At 40.9% G+C, this 13,072-nt stretch overlaps 1 protein-coding gene across 1 annotated transcript in view; it reads left to right on the forward strand.

The window, feature by feature from the left end:
* Positions 1–13,072, forward strand: part of ctnna1 (catenin (cadherin-associated protein), alpha 1) — a 111,696-nt gene that overhangs the window by 65,248 nt on the left and 33,376 nt on the right. The window contains exons 10-13 of the mRNA XM_080008363.1: positions 3,220–3,312; positions 4,161–4,317; positions 5,890–6,090; positions 12,065–12,216. Coding sequence (XP_079864489.1) covers positions 3,220–3,312; positions 4,161–4,317; positions 5,890–6,090; positions 12,065–12,216 — 603 coding nt within the window. The remainder of the gene's footprint in view (positions 1–3,219; positions 3,313–4,160; positions 4,318–5,889; positions 6,091–12,064; positions 12,217–13,072) is intronic.

A 13,072-nucleotide genomic window follows, 5' to 3' on the forward strand; every position in this document is an offset into this window, starting at 1 on the left:
GAGAGGATGACATAAAGACTCCCATAATGCTCTGCTACTTAGTATGATTTGCCTTGACTCAGCTTGGCAATGATTAAGCAATGATGCAATGTGTACAATAATAGTTATTTATTTAAAAAAATGTAATTAAATAAATATTTTCCCACAAAAGCCATTAGCAGCGACTTGTCAGGTACAATGTTTTCATGGAGTGAAAGCAGTTTTATACAATTGGGCCATTAAAGTGGATGATTTGTCGTATCAACATACTGTATGAGAGAGACTGGTTTACCTTTGAGCGAGACACAGTTCATGGATATATTCAAAAGCTAACAAGAAGGTTATTTCATTTTAATTGAAGTTGGATGTCACTTAACTTCTGCAGGGAAACTACTATGCAGTGCAAAGTTGTCATTGCTTATTTGTCTGTTAAGCTGGTGTCAAAGAATCGCCATTGATCTTTGTTCTAATAAGCAAAAGCAAGTCAGGCGATCTTTTCAAGACTTTTGACTTTGTCCCATTATATTCAGACTTTTTTTATTCAGACAAATGTTTGAATGTTGCTTGTAGTCTTATTTCAATGGTTTGTCAGACCCATTGAAGCCAAGAAAAGGTGGGCTGGTAAAAACAAAAGGAGGGCTGTTTATAATTTGCCATATATTTGCAGATTATTTTAATGTAGAAATAATACATTGTGGGAAGTTTTTATAGAAAATTTGTATAGACTTTGTCTTACCTTGGGTAACTTTAACTAAATCCCCACTGTTACCCAAATGGCTTCACATAAAATGTTATTCCCTAAGCAACAAATTGGCGGCACAATTAATGAGATCTTCAATTATTTTAACACAAATTATCAAATGTGATAGAATGTAATGATATCATCCATGTTCCTAAATATTGCTTCTAAACTGTTCCCTAATCCTGACTCCACTCAGTGCTGTTGCCAACAGGTAAGAAAAGAGCAACGTGTTTTAACATACTTATTTTTCCGAAGACATGAAACATTAACCAGATGAGGATGATGCATGGCACATTTGAATCCTTCAATTTACTGTTGCCCACACACAGCTCAATGTGCAATTTGCAACAGTAATTTATTTTGGTTTCACATCCACTTAGGCCATTTGTCTTGCTCTTACATGTCTTGCTAGTACAGAGCTTACACCAATAAATCCATGACAATGCCTGTCTATTCATGGGATCACCATGTTTGCCCAGTACTCATCACCGTTTTATGTTTAGAGTGAGTTTATTCTGTTTTCCAATATAAAGATTAATTATTGGAACTCTTGTGCCATATCACAGAAAATATTAGAACTTCTTAGTGACAGTGTTGAAATTACACCCCTTAACTTGTAATGCTATTAAACAGCCTTAGGCTAAAAACAACATACAAAAACACTTATCACAATCCCACACATGCTCCTTGTTTATATAGTACAATGTATTATGGTAACTCACAGTTTTCTTTCATTCATTTTGTCTGCTTTTAACAGTGGAATGCATCAATTTAAAAGCATAAATAGACTGAGTCTGGGAGTTTTTGCATCAAGGCCAGTTCTTTAATGTTCAACCCGTGGAAAGGTACAGTCTACAAAGGCAATAGAGAATGCTGCCATGTTAATTTACTTGGGGTTGACTTTGAGGTTATGCACAGCTTGTGTATTGATTGTGTAATGTTACTGTAGGCTTAATGTGTTCATGTAGATTGTGTGGAGTAGAGCTATAAAACTGCGTTTTATGCAGTATTAGTTGGTCTTGAATCGTGCTTTTACTGATTTTGACCTTCGTATAAATAGCCTCCAGATTATTATAGTGTCAACAAATTTTGAATAGCCTTAGTTGGCTAATAATAATCGTAGTGAAAATGAAATCTAATTTGGGCCATATGCATAGTACTCTTTGGGACCCATTTGTCAAATTCTCCATTCAGTCCGAGCTTCATCTTCCTCAAGATGACTCACCGGTCAGTTTTCCATTCCAAGTCTATATGCTGGAGTCTTATCTAGTTCTAGGTTCAAAATGATTTTTTAACTCCTGCGTTCATTGGATATTTTCCTTTTGTTCCATGAACGTCTGTTTGCATGGTCATGTAGGATAGGTTTACATCAAGCTTCACTTGCACACTGGAATAAGTGCAAACTAAGATACAGGTTTTTAATGTTCAGCAGAATTCTCCCGAGGGTGAGCTAGGGATGCTTGCTGAAGGATAGAGGAGGTGGTGGTGGTGGTGGTGGTGGAGGAGAGCATCCTTCAGAGACTCTCATTCACTCCGCCACTTTTGCAGCCAGTCGTGCGTTCAGAAACAGTGCTCCAATCAACGCTCCGTTTAACTCAACACTCAAGTCTTACTTGCAGCGTTTTAGTTTTGGTTCAGCAGTTCTACAAAATTTTGCCAAAGAAGGTACCTTGTGAAAATGGGTCTAGCGGGACAGTGGATATTTTTGCCTGGAAGGAATTATTTCCATCTATTGTATAATGAATTTTGTGCTCAAATACTAAACATTCCAGGACTGTTGTTACCAGCAGTCTGACCTAAATTTGGGCACTGGTAGTGAGTACAGTCTGTTGCTTTGACAGAGGTGAAAATGTTTAAAAAATTTTGTTGTAGGGAAGCATGATTTGTTGGTCAATTCAACAAAATTTACTCTCAAACTATTAATGTTGGCAGCATGGCGCAGCCCCTGCTTAGCTCAGCGCTTCAGCTTTCACTGGGCCGCTGGGTTTTTGAGGGTGTCAGGAATATTTTCCTCTCAGATTCAAAGAGGGTAATGGAGCTGTGGCAGCTGGGTGATTTAATCATCCTGAAGAAGCTCCCCCCTTAACTGCCAGCCGAGACAGTCACACCATCTCTGAAAAAATGAACTATTCTTATTAAAAAGATTTTTATTCACCCAAAATCTTTTGTCTTTACTGCCCCTCCTTTCATTTCCTTCCTCTGCCGTCATGGTGTATTTTTTTAGAAGTGCCATGGAATAATCCCCAACCTCTGGTTTTGTGTTCCACGGGATAGAGTTGCCGAGCTGCTCCATTTCTGATGGAAATGGAAGCATCTTTGGGGCAGGCTGCACACTGCTCCTGCCTCAGATTTGTGCATTAGTCCCAACTTTCTTTCTCTGTCGCCACTCACACATATCAACGCACATTTTCATTGGGTCTGTCGAAGCAGCTGTTTTTTCAGACACTCTTGCCGATGCTGAGCAGTGTGTGTGTGTGTGTGTGTGTGTGTCATTTTAGGTGGCCAACCTGGCATGCTCCATCTCCAACAATGAGGAAGGGGTGAAGCTGGTCCGTATGGCAGCCTCCCAGCTGGAAACCCTTTGCCCCCAGGTACCTGACTCTTTGTTTCAACCCCCAACCACTTTCTTGTTCTGTTATTCTCTATACCACCAAATCCAAGCCATATGATATATCCTGCACCAATCGTGGCCTTTTAATCACTTATTGCGCATCCCCTGGCAACCTCTATCTCTGGCCAAAACTCTACCGTACAAGCTTGGACTGCTCATCTTTTGACAGCTAAGATACCACGTTAATGGCACTTAGTGCATTTTTACTATGTATTCGGAACCAACACGTCAAAGTATTTTTAATTTCACAAAGTTCAAGTTCAAGTTCAAGAGATTATTTGTCACATACATATACATACGGTCATACATATATGCAGTGAAATGTCATGACACCCGGTGATTACGCACAATAAGCTCTATAAATACTAAAAAATACCAAAATGTGCGTAATCGACACAAGGTGCTCGCGCAGGGATAGTTACTGTATGGATATGTCTGAATTTGCAAAGGAAATTTAGCTCCCCTGTTTAGCTTTTTGTATCGTACCTTTGGCCTTGTCTAGTCCCTCTTTCACCCAGCCCTCTCAATATAATGGCTCTTCTTTTTAATCTCATCTAATGACTCCCATTCATCTCCACTTGGATATCAACAAATGTATGTCTACCAAAAATGCAAGGAGCCATTCATCTCATTCATTTCTTCAAAAGTCTTGTATCCCTAATCACTCCAAAGGATGAATTGGCTGCAAGCTGCAATTCAAACTTGTCTGTGTCTCTGTGTCTCTGTGTGTGTGAGGGAGATGGAGGTCTTGCAATCATCCTATGCTAATGTTGTAGCTGAGAGCTGTACTATAATGGGGCTTTAATGGTTGTAATTGGGTGATTGCAGGTGATTAATGCGGCTCTGGCCTTGGCTGCCAAGCCAAACAGCAAGGTTGCCCAGGACAACATGGACTTATTCAAGGAACAGTGGGAGAAGCAGGTCCGCATCCTCACAGATGCTGTAGATGACATCACATCCATTGATGACTTCCTTTGCGTGTCTGGTAAGTGGTGGTAGTGCATAGTGTATTGAGTTGTTACATGCCTTAAGCATTGATGAAAAGCAAGCTGTTTTAGTTTTAAATAGGCAAGGTGAAATGATAAGTGCGAAAGACACTCCTAATTAGTACAATACCTGAGCTGAAGCTGTTTAGATAAATATGCGGCAGAGCATTTAAGAGCACTGTAAAAAGCGGGAGTGGGGTGGCAGTGGTATTAGTCTTCCCAATGAGGGCCATACATACAGTGGCTGATTGGGCACTATAGACAAGACAAAAGCAATGACGCATCAGCAGAACTTGGTCTGAAATTGACATCCCGTCACCTGTGCCAAGACACCCAAACCGTTTGTCAGACATGGCCTTAAAGAGTTCTCATTAAGCATTAAGCAGAGTGACTCCTCTCACCTCCAGCCAAGGACGGATTGCAGTTTGCACATCAGGAATTTGCATTTTACAGACTTCTCATTAATAAGCCCTCTGAGCGTTTGTATTCACTCTTCTCCTGCCTGCCCTTGTGTTTCCGGAGCCTGGGACAATGCAAACACAGCGTGAAGGATGAGGATTTCCTTCTTAAACTCACCATGTCATCCTTAGCTACAGAGCCGATCCATCTTTGTTTCTACAATGTCTAGGTCATTCTAAACCTTTTTCATGTCTAGCCATGGGCCGATTTACGATTAAATTGTCTATTGGCAATCGACTCCATCGAATGACATTGATGACATGTTTTCCTTTATTTATTTTTATTTTTTTTATCCGCCAGGAAAAATCCGAGCATTGTAACGGTGTAAGTGCAGTTTACCATGTTGTGAACTGGAGCGGAGAGGGAGGGAGAGGGGGCGGAGGCTCTCCCTCTCTCTGCTCAGAGCTGTCGAGTAACCACTGGTGATAGGGTCTCACTTCCCCTCTATAGTCCCGTACAGAGACTTTGAGGGGCAGCTGCTCAAAAAAAGGAAAGGCACATGTACCCCCAGCTCCAGTTCTAGGCACTTGGCCGCTCTGGGCAAATGGAGCAGCACAGAATCTTGCCCAGTCAATTTGCTACCTCTATACCCAATCATTTAAAATAAATACAATTTAATAAAAAAAATTAAAAAAGCGCCTGTTGGAAGGGCATAGGGCCATGGGGCAGGTGCTCGGACACCCTTCGCATGCATGGCCCCTGATAAAATCGTATATTGCTGCCCCCAGTGATATATATACATACTTATACTCTCATGGTGCTCACATCTTCACAAAATAATGATGAGGTTTAACTATTAATAATTTTGCTGGGGCCCCCCTGGGACCTTTTGAATTATCCCTAGTGGTCCATGGACCCCGCATTGAGAAATACTGCTCTACATCCTGGAATGATGTCACTTTTTTTTTTTCTTGAACTCAAACTTGCCCGGTCTACTGCCAGGCTATTCTGAATAGAGCAGCATGGATTTGTTTTATAATATTACATCTATGCTAGGTTGGTGGTGTTTTCCTTGGGTGCTTCACAGGTAGAATATGGTCTCTGTAAATTCAACAAATCAGCTGCCTGATTGTTTTTTTTTGTTTGTTTTTTCTGTCGTCGTCCCCCCCCAGAGAATCACATCCTTGAAGATGTGAACAAGTGTGTGATTGCTCTGCAAGAAAATGACGTTGATGGGTTGGATCGCACTGCTGGCGCCATTCGTGGTCGTGCTGCTAGGGTGGTTCATGTGGTCACGTCAGAGATGGATAACTATGAACCCGGAGTCTACACCGAGAAGGTCTTGGAGGCCACCAAGCTGCTCACTAACACAGGTACAGTTTAACTCAGTGGTCTCAAACCTAAATGACGAGGGGGCGGAGGGACGGACGGATGGACGCAGAGAGGGAGTGTTTGGGGCGCATTCTGCCCACCTGTCTCCCTCTCTGACAGTACCGACGATGCATGATACATGACTTTCTCCATGAGTCTGTCCCCGATCGCCTCCTCTCCATTTGTAATGTGCAGAATATAATCTTAATGAGTCTACGAGTCATGCCCCGCTCATAGAGATCCGTGTTAGTGTCCGGACACGGACATGTCACGGATATAAAAATATATTTATGATTCCCTTTATTTATAATTTCCCATTTAAATGGTATCCCTGTGCAATTTGTAATCTCCTGTCCGTTTTATCTTGTAATTGTGATGCACACTGACTAAAAAAAAGTTTTCTATTTGAAGACTCTGTCGACTGACGAGTTTCCAAGTGATGATTCGACTCGTCGACTTTCAGGGGGCCGCCCTAATTAATACCAATAATAAGCATGCATAGTCTACGACAATGCTGTTAGCCGTCATTAGGAATCTTGGATATACTGGAAGTGGGCGCATCTACTTTTTGTAATCCTAAAGTTATTATTTGGATAGAATTGACATCCTTGGCTTTATCACTTTGTTAGGTTGACCAAGTTCACCAAAATGTTGCAACATGTTATTGTTTAAGATGCCAACATTTTTATTTTGCGTCAACTATACCATCATTGCATTTAGATTAGCACGCTTGGGATTGCTAGTCTAAATGTTTTTGAGGTCAGGGAATTTAATGGTCTGTCAATTGTGATTACACCAGATGAAACCAGAAGATAATGGGCTCTCCGGGGATACAAGGTATCAGCCTAGTGTGATGAATGGTGAAAAGGATGAAAAGTTGATTTCAACCGCCCTCCCTCTCTCTCGCTCTGCTACTTTCGCCTGCATTAGGAAAGACTTGATGTGGGTCTGGCTATGATGAAGGAGCCTTGACCTGTTAAACTCGCATCATTTTAGAGAAAGAAGCCTTTTTTTATTTCTAAGAAAAGGGAGAAAATTTGCCCTTCTAGCCAGCATTTCTGTTATTCGCTAATTGCTGGTTTTTCACCGGGAATATGTATTCACGTCCGACATTCTTAAATCTTTCTGCTCATAATGTCGGGTGAAAATAATTCCCTCCAAGCACAATTTGAATCGGTGCTGGTTGGATTAGTTCGATAAAGTCCTCAGATCTGTTCATTTCCGCACTCGACAATCAGTTTGGACGATCTCAAGCTGATCTGAAACCTTCACCTCTAACCAATCACGATTCTTGATATAGAAATAAGCCCCGCCCCCTCCCGCATGGACAGGTTGTGCTTGTAAACGCACAAAGCGATGAGCTGCGGCATCTAGAACTCTGAGGAGATACGATAGATGATGTGTCTTTGGGAGACATACATCCATAGTTTGGCGTTTTTTTTTAAATTTAAGTTCCGACCCCAAGCAGACGGTGAATATTCATTGTGCAAAATATGTCGACGGGACTTCCTGATGAAGACAGACACCACAAACTGTTATTTAGTTAGACTACTTGCCATACATATATATATCGATTTTTTTTTTTTTTATTTGATCAAAATGTTATTTTAGTGTTAATTAAAGCGACTGCACTTGTTACTTATTGTTCACAAACAGAATTTTTTTTAAGTTAAGCGTTTACTGACGGGACTTATTTAATTTTTTGATATTCAATAAAAAATATTATACATCTACGTGCCTCGATGATGTCCTTCTCTATATAGCCTGCCTATCAATTGTTTTTAAGCCCAATAAACCGACCCGAATCTCTCCCATTTGTCCGGGAAATTGGAATCTTTCGGGGCAGGTTGACTGGCACCAATTTTTTCTAACGGAAACTCTGCTTGTAGCTTTTATACTTGCCGCAAATGGCAGCCCTTGGAAAAACTGGAACCGATTTTTGGAGCAATTTATTTGATAGAGGCAAATACAAATACAGCAAATGTATTTCATTGCTATCGGTATCACTGTTAAGCAGTGCCATACAAAAATACACACTTTTCCCATCGCCAGGAGAAATGCAGTATTTTCTGCCACCTCACGTTTGGCATCATGAGCGCATCAAAATGGGGGCGCGTCATGGTTCCAGTGTGATTGTCAACAAAACAGTAGAGGAGACAGCAACTTAAAACAACGACAAAACTATAAAACTTGAAAACGAAATATTTTGAGCCGTTCGAAAGAATCAAATCGTTCATGAACGACCCAACACTATAGTAGAAGCAGCATGGAGCAGCATGCTGCCAGTGAGCATGGATACGCCATACTGCTGGTGCACGCACCAGTCCTTCGGTGGCGGGGACCGGCTTGGGGCGGCGCTGAAGTGGCTCAGAGCCCAGTGGGGAGCGGGGGGGTCTCCGCTGTGCTCCCCACGGCACGATCGCCACACGCACATCATTTTGCAGTCCCCCATGTGGGGAAAAAAAAGTCTGGAACTTCAGATTTTTATTTTGGATCGTAAATGGGATATGAAATGATCTGAAGATATACAGATATTCCTGTCTATTTATGCGCCAGCATCCGGAACGTCAGCATGCGTCGCATTGTGTGTCAAACCAGGGTTTTTATTCAAGCCTTTTAACTTGACGTAAGTGCGATATTCCAGAGAACACGGCAACAGCGCAAAAACCCAGCAGCCACAGCAGACATGCACAGTGGAGTCGGTTTGCCCTCTGCCCGTATACATTTGTACATAATTTATGTATAATAATACATAGTACATTTGTGGTTGCAATGGTAATAAAAACATGGCATTAATAACATGGTAATGATAAATTGCAATTATTGCATACATCATGCTTTGCATTCCATATAGTAGTCTTTAAATGCATAATGGTTTGATGGAGGTAAAAGATGTTTCAGAAATTTGTCTCTTGCGAAAATATGTTTTGGTAATGTGTTTGGTAATATTATTTTCAATTTAAGTATTTACACAACAACATCCAGTTTTTCCCTACACCGCTGTCTAGATAGTGCAGTGGATCCTCAGACAGGAGCGATCCACGGCATGTATGACGCAACGCTGAGGAGAAAAAACTCCACTCCAATTCTCTGAGATAGTCACGTTATATAAGTGTGACGATCAGAATGTTATGCGTTATAACATTCAATGTTATGATATTGCAACATGTGCAGACGACGCATGTCTCCTCCCCTCCCATTAATTTAAACATTCATTAAGATCCTGTCCCATTTCTGTCATTCAAATTTCTCCGTAATCTGCAAAGTCTGAATGTTAATTCCCTGTGTCAATTATGTTTTTATCACCAGTCAATCAAAGGTTATGATTTGAAATGTCTAATTTTCGCTGCCTACGGCGCCACACTCGCTTTGCCAGTCTTTCACGAGAGGAAGTAGGCTATTCAGTAAGATCCTGCACATCATTCTGGAAACATTTGTCAGTTAAACAACTCATAATTAGTTTACTATAAACAGCCAACTCGCTAAGGAAATTTGAGAGAGAGAGAGGGAGAGGGAGAGAGAGAGCTCTATCTTCTGAGAGAGAGAGCGAGCTCTATCTTCTGATCAGCGTTATCATTAGAAAACAAATTGGTGCCAGACGTGGCCTGGAAGATTTCAATTTCCCGGACAAATGGGAGGGATTCGGGTCAAATATCATGTGTGTTTATTGAGCTTAAAAACAATTGATAAGCAGGCTATATAGAGAATGACATCAAGGCATGGAGATGTATAATATTTTTTATTCAATATATAAAATAAGTCCTGTCAGTTAAGCCATTTTAAAAATAAATAAATACAATTTACGAATATTACTACTTGAAATCAAATCATTTCCTTTCGTGAACAAGAAGTAACAAGTGCAGCTGCTTTATTTAACATTGCACTAAAATAACATTTTGATCAAATCAAAAAACAAATAAAAAAATATATATATGGCAAGTAGGTCTAAATAAATATGGTTTGTGGTGTTATGTATGAATAGTTACCGTCCGCTTTGGGTCGGAACTTAAATATCCCCCAAAAACGAACTATGGATGTATGTGTCCCTGTGTCAACGATACATCGTCTTTGTGTTTCTCCTCAGAGTTCAAGACGCTGCGGCTGTCTCCATTCCGTGTTTACTGTGTTTAGAAGCGCAACCTGTCAATGAGGGAGGGGCGGCCCCTACCTACCTCATGGACAGGGTAGTTTTATATCCTCAAACGTGATTGGTCAGAGGTGAAGGTTTTAGATCAGCTTGAGATCGTCCAAACTGATTGGCTTCCCGTTGCAACTTGAAGACCGCGAAAATGAACAGATCTGCAGACGATTTTATCAGAATGATCCACCCAGCACTAATTTTAATTATGCTTGGAGGGAATTATTTTCACCAGACATTATGACTGGAATGTTTTAAATATATCGGACTTGAACAGACTTTCCCTGTCAAAAAAACAGCGATAACGTTGGGTTCAAAATACCGGATAACGGAAACTCTGCTTCTGATCGGGCTTTATACCGATCGCACTATTCAAAATGAATATCGGTCGATCACTATCGGACACCCTTAAAATAAACCTTTTTTATGCACAGCATCATTCCACCACCAGTATTTGTGCTTCTTTTGCTCTGATCAGTTTTAACCTGTATCCCTGCATCAGTAACACAAAGGCCAAGCAGAATCCAAAATACTGAATGAGGGGCATTAATACAAATAGACCTGAGAACCACCAGGACTATTATTTCATCAGTGGGGCAAAAGGGAAAAAAAATTCATGGCCGCCTACAAAGCTTTGGAAACATTTCTATGGAAGGCTGCTGAAAAACATACCAAATCATACCATACCAAGTATCAGCTTAGCTCACCACCCTTTCCATTTAAACAGTGATCTCAACCCTTTTTACTTCAAGGACCCCCAATTTGATATGCTTTAGGTCACAGACCTGATTTGACAGGATTTTGTCTCCAGGAGCCCGATCTGAGGAGTTTTTTACTGTTAGATATGATTTATTCCAAAATTCCATGGTAAAGTTAAACTTTTAATCATTTCGCTTGAAGAACCCCCGGAGTGTTCTGGGACCCCACATTGAGAACCAACAAACACACACACACACACACACACAGGTCAGATAGTACGCAACTACACTACTCCAGCGTTTCCCATAAATCGTGCTACTTGAACATCTCACAATACATAGAGTTCACTCCGAAGACCAACAAGACAAAATATATTAAAACTGTCAAAGCAGCTTGTAATCATCACTCTGGGTGTTATTAACCATAAAGAGGTCGATCTGTTTTGTTTTTCATTTAATCAGTGAGAAATCTTTTTTGGTGTGGAAGCATAATAAAAAGCAAAAAGCAAATAGTGTGCATTTGACTTTTTTTTTTTTTTTTTTTTCCCCCGCTTCATTTATTTACATTCCCTGTACCAAAGAGCCCTTTCTTTGGAGGAGTTTTGACACTTTGCACCATTTTTATAGCACTCACCCTTTCTTCTGTATTTAGTGGGGTATCAGTGCCTTTGGTGTTTCTCTAGAAGAGTCTCATTGATATTAATTGCAAATGAGCTTTATCTTGAGGGTATGTATGTTTTGTGATTGATGTCAAAAACCCTTTGATAGCTCGTAACCTTGGGGGAATGTGGCATTAGAGTGAAACCAGGGTGGAGCTGCCACTGTTTCAGCAAGCTCACAACAATGCAGCCCTATGCATGTTAGTGTGCTGGTAGGTGTTACTAGTTTACTTTTTTTAATTTATTTTTTTGTCTTAACTCTTGCATGGTCTTGAAAGATCGCCCATGTGAGGGCCCTTTCTTCAGTGAACGAGAGGAATCCCTCAGAACTCTACATGTTGGCAGTGTGTGGTCTGTGTTCTGTTTCAACTGTGCTTTTGTACTGCACCCACCTACACCGTGTGCTGGAGTAAAATACAACTTTCTATCTCTTATCCGTCTTCTGTTTTTCCGTCCCACTCTGTCTGTTACTCTCTTGCAGTCATGCCACGGTTCACAGAGCAGGTGGAGGCTGCAGTGGAGGCCCTGAATGCAAACCCCGCCCTGCCAGTGGATGAGAACGAGTTCATCGACGCGTCACGTCTAGTGTATGATGGTGTGAGGGACATCCGCAAGGCAGTCCTCATGATCAGGGTAAGTCCACGCGCCGCTATTGACAAGGTGCCAGTTTTCTTCCTATGGACCAGAGTCATCAATCCCCTGTTGTTTTTAAAAAACCCGTTGTTTTCATTCTTAAATCGTGGCGCTTTCTCAGCCCTGCACCAGTCCTTCCAACTCCCACCCTCAGATCTTGGACGCTTTCCAAGCTGTCACAGCCCAAAAAAAATGTTCCTCTTTCATGTGCTGGCTGTGTAATGAAGGGTTTATCTCGGGATATGTTTACCTTGAGCTCTGCGAAGCATTCTTACTAAATGAGCAAGTAATTTACAGAAAGAAGGTAAGCTTTAGTAACTTTTTTTTTTTTTTTTTTTTCTCTTTTTTAATTTGGCCCTAAATATACAATTTACGCCCACAGAAATCCCCTTATTCCAACACTCCTTATTGTTTGGAGTGTAAAGATGAACGTGTGTATATATATATATATATATATATATGGAATGTGTATGCACCAGATGTGTTTATTATGTAATTGTGTTGTGTGACTGCATGTATGTGCAGTCCCAGAAGCCGATGATTAACTTGTCTCAGGCAAGTGCCGACCTAATTGACCAGACTTGCAATATAGTGCAACAGCAGCCCTGGCTTGTCTGTGGGTTAATAGCCTTTGCCTGAGTAGAACTATGAACGAAACAGATGGTAGTTTGGTAGCAAGCATTCAAGCGCTACCTAATGGACTGACATTGGGTCGACAACAAACACACTGTAACTGAAAAGGAACACCTTACTTTGAAATGCCTGAGTGTATAACTTGAGTTAACCACTTAAATCTACAATGATGATTTCCCTCTCTACGCATTAGCGATAGATTTAAACCCCAAATCCTTGCAAT

The sequence above is a fragment of the Zeus faber genome (genome assembly GCF_960531495.2).
Source record: "Zeus faber genome assembly, chromosome: 10".
Taxonomy (NCBI): domain Eukaryota; kingdom Metazoa; phylum Chordata; class Actinopteri; order Zeiformes; family Zeidae; genus Zeus; species Zeus faber.